This window comes from Oncorhynchus nerka, linkage group LG15, assembly GCF_034236695.1.
Source record: "Oncorhynchus nerka isolate Pitt River linkage group LG15, Oner_Uvic_2.0, whole genome shotgun sequence".
NCBI lineage: Eukaryota > Metazoa > Chordata > Actinopteri > Salmoniformes > Salmonidae > Oncorhynchus > Oncorhynchus nerka.
The window spans coordinates 90,587,714-90,605,667 of NC_088410.1; the positions used below are offsets into that span (position 1 = coordinate 90,587,714).

Here is a 17,954-nt window from a genome sequence, read left to right on the forward strand (position 1 = left end):
GTCGTAGAACTTGTAGCAGGCTTATTAGGAGGTGTTATGTCAACCCCCCCTAAACACACACACACACACACATACACACACACCCCATGGCCTGTTCCAAAGGTGTGATACTGTGGTCAGGGGGCTTACAGCCTGCTGATTGGATACAGGTGTGGCGGGTGGTGAGGCCCTGTTGCAGGTGTGTGTGTGACCAGCCTCCTGCTGAGAGCAGGGTGTTAAACTCCAGGACGGCAGGCCCGGCAGCCCATTAGTACAAGCTCAAGGCACCGCTCCGACACTTCATTCCCCTGCTAAATGAGAGATTGGGGAGATCCCGCCTTCCTCTCTGTAGCAGTAAACATTTAGTTTAGTTAGTAGCCAGCTAGGTAACTTCCTCAGAAAATGTGTCTTTTAACACTTTGAAAATGCCTTGAGCAACATTCGTTTGACCCCAAATATTGTCAGGTTTTTTTCTCCCTGTAAGTAAGACTAAGGGTGTGTTTTTAGCCCAACGTGTTAGACAGAGAGTGGGGGGGGGAGTGTGTTGAAATATGGGAGAACCTGTTTAAGAGAGGAAGACCGTGTTGTATGACCTCGTGTGATGAATAGGAAATGTTTGGGTTGAAAGCACAGGGAAATGAGTGATGAGGATGGTGGATACCTCATCTGATGGCTCCTCCTGTTCAGCCATGGTGGTCTAGTCTCCAACCGCTCCCTCTCTTTCTGCTTCACTTCAAGCACAAACATCTGGAGGTGCAGGTCGGCGACTCGGGCAGGGAGAGGTGGGAGTTTGTGTGTGTGTGTTGATGGGGGGAGCGGGGTTTGAACTGGTTGGGGGCCTCATCAATACACATCCTGAGAGGGGGAGAGAAACAGGAAGATTTCACATAAATCACATCCTGAGAGGGGGAGAGAAACAGGCAGATTTCAAGACTTTCACATAAATCATGCCTTGACGTCAATGGAAGATTTGAGCAAAAATGAAGTTGCACATGTTGATATCCAGTTAGGACTCAGGTCTTTGTCAATTTGATAGGTGAATAAATAAACAAATGAAAATTCTGCACCATTAAATGTAGTAAGGCGCACGGCAAGCGGTACCGGAGCGCCAAATCGATGTCCAAAAGGCTTCTTAACAGCTTCTAACCCCAAGCCATAAGGCTGCTGAACAGCTAATCAGAGGGCTACCCAGACTATTTGCATTGCCCCCCCGCCCCCTTCTTTTACACTGCTGCTTTTCTCTGTGTATTATCTATGCATAGGCTCTTTACCTTCATGTACATATTACCTCAATTACCCTGACTAACCGGTACATTGACTCTGTACCGGTACCCCCTGTATATAGCCTCGCTATTGTTATTTACTGCTGCTCTTTAATTATTTGTTACTTTTATTTCTTATTTTTTACCTAACATGTATTTTTCTTAAAACTGCGTTGTTGGTTAAGGGCTTGTAAGCATTTCACTGTAATACCTGTTGTATTCGGCACATGTGACTAATAACATTTGATTTGAACTCACTCACATGCATCTAGCACTGCGATGCGGTCTAAACCGGGTTCGATCCCGGGCTGTACAGTATCACAACAGGCCGTGATCGGGAGTCCCATAGGGCGGCGCACAATTGGCCCTGCATCGTCCGGGCGAGGGAAGGGTTTGGCCCTGCATCGTCCGGGCGAGGGAAGGGTTTGGCCCTGCATCGTCTGGGCTAGGGAAGGGTTTGGCCCTGCATCGTCCGGGCTAGGGAAGGGTTTGGCCCTGCATCGTCCGGGCTAGGGAAGGGTTTGGCCCTGCATCGTCCGGGCTAGTGAAGGGTTTGGCCCTGCATCGTCCGGGCTAGGGAAGGGTTTGGCCCTGCATCGTCCGGGCTAGGGAAGGGTTTGGCCCTGCATCGTCCGGGCTAGGGAAGAGTTTAGCCGGGGGGAGCTTTACAAGTATGCCGTCATTGTAAATAAGAATTTCTTCTTAACTGACTTGCCTAGTTAAATATAGGTGAAATAAATCAAATACAAATTCAATTGAACTACCTTAGGCCTCACAGTAACAGGGTTTAACTGTGTTATAGTTTCCCAGACTTTGTCTTTTTCCCTAGTTGGGGTTCATTTTGTGGCATGTTGTCTCAGAGATGAGGGCTTCCTTTTCTTACATAGAATGATGGAAATGAGAAGATATCTGATATGCAAGGCTGCCAGTGCCAGCCAGCTATACAGCCAGTCAGCCAGTCAGCCAGCTATACACCCAGGCAGCCAGTTATCCAGTCAGCCAGCTATACAGCCAGTCAGCCAGCTATACAGCCAGTCAGCCAGCTATACAGCCAGTCAGCCAGCTATACAGCCAGTCAGCCAGCTATCCAGCCAGCCAGCTATACAGCCAGTCAGCTATCCAGTCAGCCAGCTATACACCCAGGCAGCCAGTTATCCAGTCAGCCAGTCAGCTATGCAGTCAGCCAGCTATACAGCCAGTCAGCTATCCAGTCAGCCAGCTATACAGCCAGTCAGCTATCCAGCCAGTCAGCTATCCAGTCAGCCAGCTATACAGCCAGTCAGCTATCCAGCCAGCCAGCTATACAGCCAGTCAGCTATCCAGTCAGCCAGCTATACAGCCAGTCAGCCAGCTATCCAGTCAGCCAGCCAGTTATCCAGTCAGCCAGCTATACACCCAGGCAGCCAGTTATCCAGTCAGCCAGCTATACACCCAGGCAGCCAGTTATCCACTCAGCCAGCTATACACCCAGGCAGCCAGTTATCCAGTCAGCCAGCTATACACCCAGGCAGCCAGTTATCCAGTCAGCCAGCTATACACCCAGGCAGCCAGTTATCCAGTCAGCCAGCTATACAGCCAGGCAGCCAGTTATCCAGTCAGCCAGCTATACACCCAGGCAGCCAGTTATCCAGTCAGTCAGCTATACAGCCAGTCAGCCAGTTATCCAGTCAGCCAACTATATACCCAGCCAGCCAGCTATCCAGTCAGCCAGCTACAGTGGGGCAAAAAAGTATTTAGTCAGCCACCAAATGTGCAAGTTCTCCCACTTAAAAAGATGAGGCCTGTAATTTTCATCATAGGTACACTTCAACTATGACAGACAAAATGTTTGTTATATACCCTTTGTTGACAATGACAGAGGTCAAATGTTTTCTGTAAGTCTTCACAAGGTTTTCACACACTGTTGCTGGTATTTTGGCCCATTCCTCCATGCAGATCTCCTCTAGAGCAGTGATGTTTTGGGGCTGTTGCTGGGCAACACAGACTTTCAACTCCCTCCAAAGATTCTCTATGGGGTTGAGATCTGGAGACTGGCTAGGTCACTCCAGGACCTTGAAATGCTTCTTACGAAGCCACTCCTTCGTTGCCCAGGCAGTGTGTTTGGGATCATTGTCATGCTGAAAGACCCAGCCACGTTTCATCTTCAATGCCCTTGCTGATGGAAGGAGGTTTTCACTCAAAATCTCACGATACATGGCCCCATTCATTCTTTCCTTTACACGGATCAGTCGTCCTGGTCCCTTTGCAGGAACACAGCCCCAAAGCATGATGTTTCTACCCCCATGCTTCACAGTAGGTATGGTGTTCTTTGGATGCAACTCAGCATTCTTTGTCCTCCAAACACGACGAGTTGAGTTTTTACCAAAAAGTTATATTTTGGTTTGATCTGACCATATGACATTCTCCCAATCTTCTTCTGGATCATCCAAATGCTCTCTAGCAAACTTCAGACGGGCCTGGACATGTACTGGCTTAAGCAGGGGTACACGTCTGACACTGCAGGATTTGAGTCCCTGGTGGCGTAGTGTGTTACTGATGGTAGGCTTTGTTACTTTGGTCCCAGCTCTCTGCAGGTCATTCACTAGGTCCCCCCGTGTGGTTCTGGGATTTTTGCTCACCGTTCTTGTGATCATTTTGACCCCACGGGGTGAGATCTTGCGTGGAGCCCCAGATCGAGGGAGATTATCAGTGGTCTTGTATGTCTTCCATTTCCTAATAATTGCTCCCACAGTTGATTTCTTCAAACCAATCTGCTTACCTATTACAGATTCAGTCTTCCCAGCCTGGTGCAGGCCTACAATTTTGTTTCTGGTGTCCTTTGACAGCTCTTTGGTCTTGGCCATAGTAGAGTATGGAGTGTGACTGTTTGAGGTTGTGGACAGGTGTCTTCTATACTGATAAAAAGTTCAAACGGGTGCCGTTAATGCAGGTAACGAGTGGAGGACAGAGGAGCCTCTTAAAGAGGTTACAGGTCTGTGAGAGCCAGAAATCTTGCTTGTTTGGTGACCATAATTTGCAAATAAATTCATTAAAAATCCTACAATGTGATTTTCTGGATTTTTTCTCCTCATTTTGTCTGTCATAGTTGAAGTGTACCTATGATGAAAATTACAGGCATCTCTCATCTTTTAAAGTGGGAGAACTTGCACAACAATAAATACTTTTTTGCCCAACTGTATATACCCAGCCAGCCAGCTATATAGTCAGCCAGCTATACACCCACCCAGCCAGCTATACACCCAGCCAGCTATACACCCAGCCAACTATACACCCACCCAGCCAGCTATACACCCAGCCAGCTATACACCCAGCCAGCTATACACCCAGCCAGCTATACAATCAGCCAGCTATACAATCAGCCAGCTATATAGTCAGCCAGCTATACAGCCAGCCAGCTATACAGTCAGTCAGCCAGCTATCCAGTCAGCCAGCTATACACCCAGCCAACTATACACCCACCCAGCCAGCTATACACCCAGCCAGCTATACACCCAGCCAGCTATACAGTCAGCCAGCCAGCTGTATAGTCAGCCAGCTATACAGTCAGCCAGCTACACACACAGCCAGCTATCCAGTCAGCCAGCCAGCTATACAATCAGCCAGCTATATAGTCAGCCAGCTATACAGCCAGCCAGCTATACAGTCAGCCAGCCAGCTATCCAGTCAGCCAGCTATACACCCAGCCAACTATACACCCACCCAGCCAGCTATACACCCAGCCAGCTATAGTCAGCCAGCTATACACCCAGCCAGCTATACAGTCAGCCAGCTATACAGTCAGCCAGCTACACACACAGCCAGCTATCCAGTCAGCCAGCCAGCTATACAATCAGCCAGCTATATAGTCAGCCAGCTATACAGTCAGCCAGCTATACAGTCAGCCAGCTATACAGTCAGCCAGCCAGCTATCCAGTCAGCCAGCTATACACCCAGCCAACTATACACCCAGTCAGCCAGCTATACACTCAGCCAGCTATACAGTCAGCCAGCTATACAGTCAGCCAGCTACACACACAGCCAGCTATCCAGTCAGCCAGCCAGCTATACAATCAGCCAGCTATATAGTCAGCCAGCTATACAGTCAGCCAGCTATACAGTCAGCCAGCCAGCTATACCACCACAGCCAACTATATACCCCAGCGATACACCCAGCCAACTATACACCCACCCAGCCAGCGATACACCCAGCCAACTATACACCCACCCAGCCAACTATACACCCAGCCAACTATATACCCAGCCAACTATACACCCAGCCAGCTATACAGTCAGCCAGCTATACACCCAGCCAGCTATCCAGTCAGCCAGCTATCCAGTCAGCCAGCTATCCATATAGGTGAAATAAATCAAATAAAAATTCAAATGAACTACCATAGGCCTCACAGTAACAGGGCTTAATGGTCTGTGTTATAGTTTCCCAGACTTTGTCTTTTTCCCTAGTTGGGGTTCATTTTGTGGCATCTGAGTGTTGGTAACGTGGTTGTGTTGTATTGATATGTATCACTATCTGCCAGTTGTTCTTGTGGTCATTCCATCCATCCATCCATCCCCTCTTTCTCTCTCTCTCTTTCTCTCTCTCTCTCTCTCTCTCTCTCTCTCTCTCTCTCTCTCTCTCTCTCTCTCTCTCTCTCTCTCTCTCTCTCTCTCCAGGGGCTCCAGGTTCAGTCAAGTTCTGACGAGAATGGTCGGAAGCTCGGGGCCACATTCCGAACAGACAGTGAGTCTTTCTCACAGCGAAGGCTTGTCTAAATGTTATCTCCACATTTAAACAATTATGGAATTGTTACTGTTTACTATTTAACATGGCCTTGCATGAAAACTGCCTTCCCTTTCCATTCCATCCTAAAGTTGCCACTTCTCAGAGTCCCATCCCTGACCAAACTTCTCCCAGCCACCCCCCCCTCACCACCAAGTTAATTTCTCCAGAAGTCAAAGTTTTCTCTCTTGTAGCAAATCTGGATTTTCCCAGCAGTCGGCTGCTATTGTCCTTGACTGTCAGAGGGGAACAGCTTTTCTGAAAAGCGTCTCTGTGGTTTAGCATCACAATCGACTGCAGCTCAGAGCCAGGGGGCGTGTGTGATACAGCCCGCTGCTCCTCTTCCTCTACCTGAGAGAGAGAAGAGAGGACATGGGGATCATTAACAAAAGAGATGGGAGAGGAGGGGATGGGATGGGAGGGAAGGAGATGGGAGGGGAGGGGATGGGAAAGGAGAGGAGGGGGGGATGGGATGGGAGGAGAAGAGGAGATGGGAGGGAGGGAAGGAGATGGGAGGGGATGGGAGGCGGAGGGGATGGGAAAGGAGAGGAGGGATGGGAGGGAAGGAGATGGGAGAGGAGGGGATGGGAGGGGAGGGGATGGGAAAGGAGAGGAGGGGATGGGAGGGAAGGAGATGGGAGGGGATGGGAGGGGAGGGGATGGGAAAGGAGAGGAGGGGATGGGATGGGAGGGAAAGAGATGGGAAAGGAGAGGAGGGGATGGGATGGGAAAGGAGAGGAGGGGATGGGAGGGGAGGGGATGGGATGGGAAAGGAGAGGATGGGATGGGATGGGAGGGAAGGAGATGGGAGAGGAGGGGATGGGAGGGAGGGGATGGGAGGGGAGGGGAGGGGATGGGATGGGAAAGGAGAGGAGGGGATGGGATGGGATGGGAGGGAAGGAGATGGGAGAGGAGGGGATGGGAAAGGAGAGGAGGGGATGGGATGGGATGGGAGGGAAGGAGATGGGAGGGGATGGGATGGGAAAGGAGAGGAGGGGATGGGATGGGAAGAAGATGGGAGAGGAGGGGATGGGAAAGGAGAGGAGGGGATGGGATGGGATGGGAGGGAAGGAGATGGGAGAGGAGGGGATGGGATGGGAAAGGAGAGGAGGGGATGGGAGGGAAGGAGATGGGAGAGGAGGGGATGGGACGGGATGGGAAAGGAAAGGAAAGGAGAGGAGGCGAGTGGAGAGAGGGGGAGGGGATGGGAAAGGAGAGGAGGGGATGGGATGGGAGGGAAGGAGATGGGAGAGGAGGGGATGGGAGGGGAGGGGATGGGAAAGGAGAGGAGGCGAGTGGAGAGAGGGGAGAGGGGGGAGGGGAGAGGAGGGGACAGCTCCTTGCATGGCTGCACATTCTCTTCCCCAGGCTTGGCTCAGAGAGAATCTCACCCACCCACCTGTCCATCAGTCCCACCCAGCCGTTCCCGTCCATCAGCCTTCACCCAGGGAGCACTGTTCTGTTCTGAACTCTCCATCTTAACCATGCTCTCTGTTCTGACCTCTCCTTGTTAACCATACTCTCTGTTCTGAACCCTCCATCTTAACCATGCTCTCTGTTCTGAACCCTCCATCTTAACCATGCTCTCTGTTCTGAACCCTCCATCTTAACCATGCTCTCTGTTCTGAACTCTCCATCTTAACCATGCTCTCTGTTCTGAACTCTCCATCTTAACCATGCTCTCTGTTCTGAACTCTCATCTTAACCATGCTCTCTGTTCTGACCTCTCCTTGTTAACCATGCTCTCTGTTCTGAACCCTCCATCTTAACCATGCTCTCTGTTCTGAACCCTCCATCTTAACCATGCTCTCTGTTCTGAACCCTCCATCTTACCCATGCTCTCTGTTCTGAACCCTCCATCTTACCCATGCTCTCTGTTCTGAACCCTCCATCTTAACCATGCTCTCTGTTCTGAACTCTCCATCTTAACCATGCTCTCTGTTCTGAACCCTCCATCTTTCCATGCTCTCTGTTCTGACCCTCCATCTTAACCATGCTCTCTGTTCTGAACCCTCCATCTTAACCATGCTCTCTGTTCTGAACCTCCATCTTAACCATGCTCTCTGTTCTGAACCCTCCATCTTAACCATGCTCTCTGTTCTGATCTTAACCATGCCTCTGTTCCCCTCCATCTTAACCATGCTCTCTGTTCTGAACCCTCCATCTTAACCATGCTCTCTGTTCTGAACCCTCCATCTTAACCATGCTCTCTGTTCTGAACCCTCCATCTTAACCATGCTCTCTGTTCTGAACCCTCCATCTTAACCATGCTCTCTGTTCTGAACCCTCCATCCATCTGTTCTGAACTCTCCATCTTAACCATGCTCTCTGTTCTGAACCATGCTAACTGCTCTCTGTTCTGAACCCTCCATCTTAACCATGCTCTCTGTTCTGAATCTCTCCTGTTCTTCGTTCTGAACCCTTAACCATGCTCTCTGTTCTGAACCCTCCATCTTAACCATGCTCTCTGTTCTGAACCCTCCATCTTAACCATGCTCTCTGTTCTGAACCCTCCATCTTAACCATGCTCTCTGTTCTGAACCCTCCATCTTAACCATGCTCTCTGTTCTGAACCCTCCATCTTAACCATGCTCTCTGTTCTGAACCCTCCATCTTAACCATGCTCTCTGTTCTGAACCCTCCATCTTAACCATGCTCTCTGTTCTGAACCCTCCATCTTAACCATGCTCTCTGTTCTGAACCCTCCATCTTAACCATGCTCTCTGTTCTGACCCTCCATCTTAACCATGCTCTCTGTTCTGAACCCTCCATCTTAACTCATGCTCTCTGTTCTGAACCCTCCATCTTAACCATGCTCTCTGTTCTGAACCCTCCATCTTAACCATGCTCTCTGTTCTGAACCCTCCATCCCATCTCTCTGTTCTGATCCATCTTAACCATGCTCTCTGTTCTGAACCCTCCATCTTAACCATGCTCTCTGTTCTGAACCCCATCTTAACCATCTTCTGTTCTGAACCCTCCTCTTAACCATGCTCTCTGTTCTGAACCCTCCATCTTAACCATGCTCTCTGTTCTGAACCCTCCATCTTAACCATGCTCTCTGTTCTGAATCCCTCCATCTCCATCTTAACCATGCTCTCTGTTCTGAACCCTCCATCTTAACCATGCTCTCTGTTCTGAACCCTCCATCTTAACCATGCTCTCTGTTCTGAACCTCTCCTTCTTAACCATGCTCTCTGTTCTGAACCCTCCATCTTAACCATGCTCTCTGTTCTGAACCCTCCATCCATGCTCTCTGTTCTGAACCCTCCATCTTAACCATGCTCTCTGTTCTGAACCCTCCATCTTAACCATCTCTCTGTTCTGAACCCTCCATCTTAACCATGCTCTCTGTTCTGAACCCTCCATCTTAACCATGCTCTCTGTTCTGAACCCTCCATCTTAACCATGCTCTCTGTTCTGAACCCTCCATCTTAACCATGCTCTCTGTTCTGAACCCTCCATCTTAACCATCTTAACCATGCTCTCTGTTCTGAACCCTCCATCTTAACCATGCTCTCTGTTCTGAACCCTCCATCTTAACCATGCTCTCTGTTCTGAACCCTCCATCTTAACCATGCTCTCTGTTCTGAACCCTCCATCTTAACCATGCTCTCTGTTCTGAACCCTCCATCTTAACCATGCTCTCTGTTCTGATCTTACCCTCCTCTTAACCATGCTCTCTGTTCTGAACCCTCCATCTTAACCATGCTCTCTGTTCTGAACCCTCCATCTTAACCATGCTCTCTGTTCTGAACCCTCCATCTTAACCATGCTCTCTGTTCTGAACCCTCCATCTTAACCATGCTCTCTGTTCTGAACCCTCCATCTTAACCATGCTCTCTGTTCTGAACCCTCCATCTTAACCATGCTCTCTGTTCTGAACCCTCCATCTTAACCATGCTCTCTGTTCTGAACCCTCCATCTTAACCATGCTCTCTGTTCTGAACCCTCCATCTTAACCATGCTCTCTGTTCTGAACCCTCCATCTTAACCATGCTCTCTGTTCTGAACCTCTCCATCTTAACCATCCATCCATCTTAACCATGCTCTCTGTTCTGAACCCTCCATCTTAACCATGCTCTCTGTTCTGAACCCTCCATCTTAACCATCTTCTGTTCTGAACCATCTTAACCATGCTCTCTGTTCTGAACCCTCCATCTTAACCATGCTCTCTGTTCTGAACCCTCCATCTTAACCATGCTCTCTGTTCTGAACCCTCCATCTTAACCATGCTTAACCATCTTAACCATGCTCTCTGTTCTGAACCCTCCATCTTAACCATGCTCTCTGTTCTGAACCCTCCATCTTAACCATGCTCTCTGTTCTGAACCCTCCATCTTAACCATGCTCTCTGTTCTGAACCCTCCATCCATCTTAACCATGCTCTCTGTTCTGAACCCTCCATCTTAACCATGCTCTCTGTTCTGAACCCTCCATCTTAACCATGCTCTCTGTTCTGAACCCTCCATCTTAACCATGCTCTCTGTTCTGAACCCTCCATCTTAACCATGCTCTCTGTTCTGAACCCTCCATCTTAACCATGCTCTCTGTTCTGAACCCTCCATCTTAACCATGCTCTCTCTGAACCCTCCATCTTAACCATGCTCTCTGTTCTGAACCCTCCATCTTAACCATGCTCTCTGTTCTGAACCCTCCATCTTAACCATGCTCTCTGTTCTGAACCCTCCATCTTAACCATGCTCTCTGTTCTGAACCCTCCATCTTAACCATGCTCTCTGTTCTGAACCCTCCATCTTTCTGAACCATGCTCTCTGTTCTGAACCCTCCATCTTAACCATGCTCTCTGTTCTGAACCCTCCATCTTAACCATGCTCTCTGTTCTGAACCCTCCATCTTAACCATGCTCTCTGTTCTGAACCCTCCATCTTAACCATGCTCTCTGTTCTGACCTTCCATCTTAACCATGCTCCTGTTCTGATCCATCTAACCATGCTCTCTGTTCTGAACCCTCCATCTTAACCATGCTCTCTGTTCTGAACCCTCCATCTTAACCATGCTCTCTGTTCTGAACCCTCCATCTTAACCATGCTCTCTGTTCTGAACCCTCCATCTTAACCATGCTCTCTGTTCTGAACCCTCCATCTTAACCATGCTCTCTGTTCTGAACCCTCCATCTTAACCATGCTCTCTGTTCTGAACCCTCCATCTTAACCATGCTCTCTGTTCTGAACCCTCCATCTTAACCATGCTCTCTGTTCTGAACCCTCCATCTTAACCATGCTCTCTGTTCTGAACCCTCCATCTTAACCATGCTCTCTGTTCTGAACCCTCCATCTTAACCATGCTCTCTGTTCTGAACCCTCCATCTTAACCATGCTCTCTGTTCTGAACCCTCCATCTTAACCATGCTCTCTGTTCTGAACCCTCCATCTTAACCATGCTCTCTGTTCTGAACCCTCCATCTTAACCATGCTCTCTGTTCTGAACCCTCCATCTTAACCATGCTCTCTGAACCCTCCATCTTAACCATGCTCTCTGTTCTGAACCCTCCATCTTAACCATGCTCTCTGTTCTGAACCCTCCATCTTAACCATGCTCTCTGTTCTGAACCTGTTCTCCATCTTAACCATGCTCTCTGTTCTGAACCCTCCATCTTAACCATGCTCTCTGTTCTGAACCCTCCATCTTAACCATGCTCTCTGTTCTGAACCCTCCATCTTAACCATGCTCTCTGTTCTGAACCCTCCATCTTAACCATGCTCTCTGTTCTGAACCCTCCATCTTAACCATGCTCTCTGTTCTGAACCCTCCATCTTAACCATGCTCTCTGTTCTGAACCCTCCATCTTAACCATGCTCTCTGTTCTGAACCCTCCATCTTAACCATGCTCTCTGTTCTGAACCCTCCATCTTAACCATGCTCTCTGTTCTGAACCCTCCATCTTAACCATGCTCTCTGTTCTGACCTCTCCATCTTAACCATGCTCTCTGTTCTGAACCCTCCATCTTAACCATGCTCTCTGTTCTGAACCCTCCATCTTAACCATGCTCTCTGTTCTGAACCCTCCATCTTAACCATGCTCTCTGTTCTGAACCCTCCATCTTAACCATGCTCTCTGTTCTGAACCCTCCATCTTAACCATGCTCTCTGTTCTGAACCCTCCATCTTAACCATGCTCTCTGTTCTGAACCCTCCATCTTAACCATGCTCTCTGTTCTGAACCCTCCATCTTAACCATGCTCTCTGTTCTGAACTCTCCATCTTAACCATGCTCTCTGTTCTGATCCATCTTAACCATGCTCTCTGTTCTGAACCCTCCATCTTAACCATGCTCTCTGTTCTGAACCCTCCATCTTAACCATGCTCTCTGTTCTGAACCCCCCATCTTTAACCACGCTCTCTGTTCTGAACCCTCCATCTTAACCATGCTCTCTGTTCTCTCTGTTCTGACCCTCCATCTTAACCATGCTCTCTGTTCTGAACCCTCCATCTTAGCTCTCTGTTCTAATCCATGCTCTCTGTTCTGAACCCTCCATCTTAACCATGCTCTCTGTTCTGAACCCTCCATCTTAACCATGCTCTCTGTTCTGAACCCTCCATCTTAACCATGCTCTCTGTTCTGAACCCTCCATCTTAACCATGCTCTCTGTTCTGACCTCCATCTTAACCATGCTTAACCATCTTAACCATGCTCTCTGTTCTGAACCCTCCATCTTAACCATGCTCTCTGTTCTGAACCCTCCATCTTAACCATGCTCTCTGTTCTGAACCCTCCATCTTAACCATGCTCTCTGTTCTGAACTCTCCATCTTAACCATGCTCTCTGTTCTGAACCCTCCATCTTAACCATGCTCTCTGTTCTGAACCCTCCATCTTAACCATGCTCTCTGTTCTGAACCTCTGTTCTGAACCCTCCATCTTAACCATGCTCTCTGTTCTGAACCCTCCATCTTAACCATGCTCTCTGTTCTGAACCCTCCATCTTAACCATGCTCTCTGTTCTGAACCCTCCATCTGCTCTCTGTTCTGACCCTCCATCTTAACCATGCTCTCTGTTCTGAACCCTCCATCTTAACCATGCTCTCTGTTCTGACCTCTCCCTGTTAACCATGCTCTCTGTTCTGAACCCTCCATCTTAACCATGCTCTCTGTTCTGAACCCTCCATCTTAACCATGCTCTCTGTTCTGAACCCTCCATCTTAACCATGCTCTCTGTTCTGAACCCTCCATCTTAACCATGCTCTCTGTTCTGAACCCTCCATCTTAACCATGCTCTCTGTTCTGAACCCTCCATCTTAACCATGCTCTCTGTTCTGAACCCTCCATCTTAACCATGCTCTCTGTTCTGAACCCTCCATCTTAACCATGCTCTCTGTTCTGAACCCTCCATCTTAACCATGCTCTCTGTTCTGAACCCTCCATCTTAACCATGCTCTCTGTTCTGAACCCTCCATCTTAACCATGCTCTCTGTTCTGAACCCTCCATCTTAACCATGCTTAACCATCTCTCTGTTCTGACCCTCCATCTTAACCATGCTCTCTGTTCTGAACCCTCCATCTCTTAACCATGCTCTGTTCTGTTCTGAACCATCCATCTTAACCATGCTCTCTGTTCTGACCTCTCCTGTTCTATCTTACCATGCTCTCTGTTCTGAACCCTCCATCTTAACCATGCTCTCTGTTCTGAACCCTCCATCTTAACCATGCTCTCTGTTCTGAACCCTCCATCTTAACCATGCTCTCTGTTCTGAACTCTCCATCTTAACCATGCTCTCTGTTCTGAACCCTCCATCTTAACCATGCTCTCTGTTCTGAACCCTCCATCTTAACCATGCTCTCTGTTCTGACCTATCCATCTTAACCATGCTCTCTGTTCTGAACTCTCCATCTTAACCATGCTCTCTGTTCTGAACTCTCCATCTTAACCATGCTCTCTGTTCTGAACCCTCCATCTTAACCATGCTCTCTGTTCTGACCCTCCATGTCTCCTGAACCTCCATCTTAACCATGCTCTCTGTTCTGAACCCTCCATCTTAACCATGCTCTCTGTTCTGAACCCTCCATCTTAACCATGCTCTCTGTTCTGAACCCTCCATCTTAACCATGCTCTCTGTTCTGAACCCATGCTCTCTGTTCTGAACCCTCCATCTTAACCATGCTCTCTGTTCTGAACCCTCCATCTTAACCATGCTCTCTGTTCTGAACCCTCCATCTTAACCATGCTCTCTGTTCTGAACCCTCTCCATCTTAACCATGCTCTCTGTTCTGAACCCTCCATCTTAACCATGCTCTCTGTTCTGAACCCTCCATCTTAACCATGCTCTCTGTTCTGACCCTCCATCTTAACCATGCTCTCTGTTCTGAACCCTCCATCTTAACCATGCTCTCTGTTCTGAACCCTCCATCTTAACCATGCTCTCTGTTCTGAACCCTCCATCTTAACCATGCTCTCTGTCCATCTTAACCATGCTCTCTGTTCTGAACCCTCCATCTTAACCATGCTCTCTGTTCTGAACCCTCCATCTTAACCATGCTCTCTGTTCTGAACCCTCCATCTTAACCATGCTCTCTGTTCTGAACCCTCCATCTTAACCATGCTCTCTGTTCTCCATCTTCTGTTCTGAACCATCTTAACCATGCTCTCTGTTCTGAACTCCTCCCATGCTCTCTGTTCTGAACCCTCCATCTTAACCATGCTCTCTGTTCTGAACCCTCCATCTTAACCATGCTCTCTGTTCTGAACCCTCCATCTTAACCATGCTCTCTGTTCTGAACTCTCCATCTTAACCATGCTCTCTGTTCTGAACCCTCCATCTTAACCATGCTCTCTGTTCTGAACCCTCCATCTTAACCATGCTCTCTGTTCTGAACCCTCCATCTTAACCATGCTCTCTGTTCTGAACCCTCCATCTTAACCATGCTCTCTGTTCTGAACCCCCCATCTTTAACCATGCTCTCTGTTCTGAACCCTCCTTGTTAACCATGCTCTCTGTTCTGAACCCTCCATCTTAACCATGCTCTCTGTTCTGAACCCTCCATCTTAACCATGCTCTCTGTTCTGAACCCTCCATCTTAACCATGCTCTCTGTTCTGAACCCTCCATCTTAACCATGCTCTCTGTTCTGACCTCTCCATCTTAACCATGCTCTCTGTTCTGAACCCTCCATCTTAACCATGCTCTCTGTTCTGAACCCTCCATCTTAACCATGCTCTCTGTTCTGAACCCTCCATCTTAACCATGCTCTCTGTTCTGAACCCTCCATCTTAACCATGCTCTCTGTTCTGAACCCTCCATCTTAACCATGCTCTCTGTTCTGAACCCTCCATCTTAACCCTCCATGCTCTCTGTTCTGAACCCTCCATCTTAACCATGCTCTCTGTTCTGAACCCTCCATCTTAACCATGCTCTCTGTTCTGAACCCTCCATCTTAACCATGCTCTCTGTTCTGAACCTCCATCTTAACCATGCTGTTCTCCTGTTCTGAACCCTCCATCTTAACCATGCTCTCTGTTCTGAACCCTCCATCTTAACCATGCTCTCTGTTCTGAACCCTCCATCTTAACCATGCTCTCTGTTCTGAACCCTCCATCTTAACCATGCTCTCTGTTCTGAACCCTCCATCTTAACCATGCTCTCTGTTCTGAACTCTCCATCTTAACCATGCTCTCTGTTCTGAACTCTCCATCTTAACCATGCTCTCTGTTCTGACCTCTCCATCTTAACCATGCTCTCTGTTCTGAACCCTCCATCTTAACCATGCTCTCTGTTCTGAACCCTCCATCTTAACCATGCTCTCTGTTCTGAACCCTCCATCTTAACCATGCTCTCTGTTCTGAACCTCCATCTTAACCATGCTCTGTTCTGAACCCTCCATCTTAACCATGCTCTCTGTTCTGAACCCTCCATCATGCTCTCTGTTAACCCTCCATCTTAACCATGCTCTCTGTTCTGAACCCTCCATCTTAACCATGCTTCTGTTCTGAACCCTCCATCTTAACCATGCTCTCTGTTCTGAACCCTCCATCTTAACCATGCTCTCTGTTCTGAACCCTCCATCTTAACATCTTAACTCTCCATCTTAACCATGCTCTCTGTTCTGAACCCTCCATCTTAACCATGCTCTCTGTTCTGACCTCTCCATCTTAACCATGCTCTCTGTTCTGAACCCTCCATCTTAACCATGCTCCTGTTCTGAACCCTCCATCTTAACCATGCTCTCTGTTCTGAACCCTCCATCTTAACCATGCTCTCTGTTCTGAACCCTCCATCTTAACCATGCTCTCTGTTCTGAACCCTCCATCTTAACCATGCTCTCTGTTCTGAACCCTCCATCTTAACCATGCTCTCTGTTCTGAACCCTCCATCTTAACCATGCTCTCTGTTCTGAACCTCCATCTTAACCATGCTCTCTGTTCTGAACCCTCCATCTTAACCATGCTCTCTGTTCTGAACCCCATCCCATGCTCTCTGTTCTGAACCCTCCATGCTCTCTGTTCTGAACCCTCCATCTTAACCATGCTCTCTGTTCTGAACCCTCCATCTTAACCATGCTCTCTGTTCTGAACCCTCCATCTTAACCATGCTCTCTGTTCTGAACCCTCCATCTTAACCATGCTCTCTGTTCTGAACCCTCCATCTTAACCATGCTCTCTGTTCTGAACCATGCTCCTGTCTTAACCATGCTCTCTGTTCTGAACCCATCCATCTTAACCATGCTCTCTGTTCTGAACCCTCCATCTTAACCATGTTCTCTGTTCTGAACCCTCCATCTTAACCATGCTCTCTGTTCTGAACCCTCCATCTTAACCATGCTCTCTGTTCTGAAACCATGCTCTCTGTTCTGAACCCTCCATCTTAACCATGCTCTCTGTTCTGAACCCTCCATCTTAACCATGCTTAACCCTCCATCTTAACCATGCTCTCTGTTCTGAACCCTCCATCTTAACCATGCTCTCTGTTCTGAACCCTCCATCTTAACCATGCTCTCTGTTCTGAACCCTCCATCTTAACCATGCTCTCTGTTCTGAACCCTCCATCTTAACCATGCTCTCTGTTCTGAACCCTCCATCTTAACCATGCTCTCTGTTCTGAACCCTCCATCTTAACCATGCTCTCTGTTCTGAACCTCCATCTTAACCATGCTCTCTGTTCTGAACCTCCATCTTAACCATGCTCTCTGTTCTGAACCCTCCATCTTAACCATGCTCTCTGTTCTGAATCTTAACCATGCTCTCTGTTCTGAACCCTCCATCTTAACCATGCTTAACCATCTCTCTGTTCTGAACCCTCCATCTTAACCATGCTCTCTGTTCTGAACCCTCCATCTTAACCATGCTCTCTGTTCTGAACCCTCCATCTTAACCATGCTCTCTGTTCTGAACCCTCCATCTTAACCATGCTCTCTGTTCTGAACCCTCCATCTTAACCATGCTCTCTGTTCTGAACCCTCCATCTTAACCATGCTCTCTGTTCTGAACCCTCCATCTTAACCATGCTCTCTGTTCTGAACTCTCCATCTTAACCATGCTCTCTGTTCTGAACCCTCCATCTTAACCATGCTCTCTGTTCTGAACCCTCCATCTTAACCATGCTCTCTGTTCTGAACCCTCCATCTTAACCATGCTCTCTGTTCTGAACCCTCCATCTTAACCATGCTCTCTGTTCTGAACCCTCCATCTTAACCATGCTCTCTGTTCTGAACCCTCCATCTTAACCATGCTCTCTGTTCTGAACCCTCCATCTTAACCATGCTCTCTGTTCTGAACCCTCCATCTTAACCATGCTCTCTGTTCTGAACCCTCCATCTTAACCATGCTCTCTGTTCTGAACCCTCCATCTTAACCATGCTCTCTGTTCTGAACCCTCCATCTTAACCATGCCATGAACCCTCCATCTGTTCTGTTCTGAACCCTCCATCTTAACCATGCTCTCTGTTCTGAACCCTCCATCTTAACCATGCTCTCTGTTCTGAACCCTCCATCTTAACCATGCT

General features: G+C 48.3%; 1 protein-coding gene across 2 annotated transcripts in view; it reads left to right on the top strand.

The window, feature by feature from the left end:
• il17rd (interleukin 17 receptor D) overlaps positions 1–17,954 on the top strand; it is an 89,399-nt gene that overhangs the window by 28,223 nt on the left and 43,222 nt on the right. For both annotated transcript variants that reach the window (XM_065002020.1, XM_065002021.1), the window contains exon 2: positions 5,892–5,958. In XM_065002020.1, the coding sequence (XP_064858092.1) occupies positions 5,892–5,958 (67 nt within the window). The remainder of the gene's footprint in view (positions 1–5,891; positions 5,959–17,954) is intronic.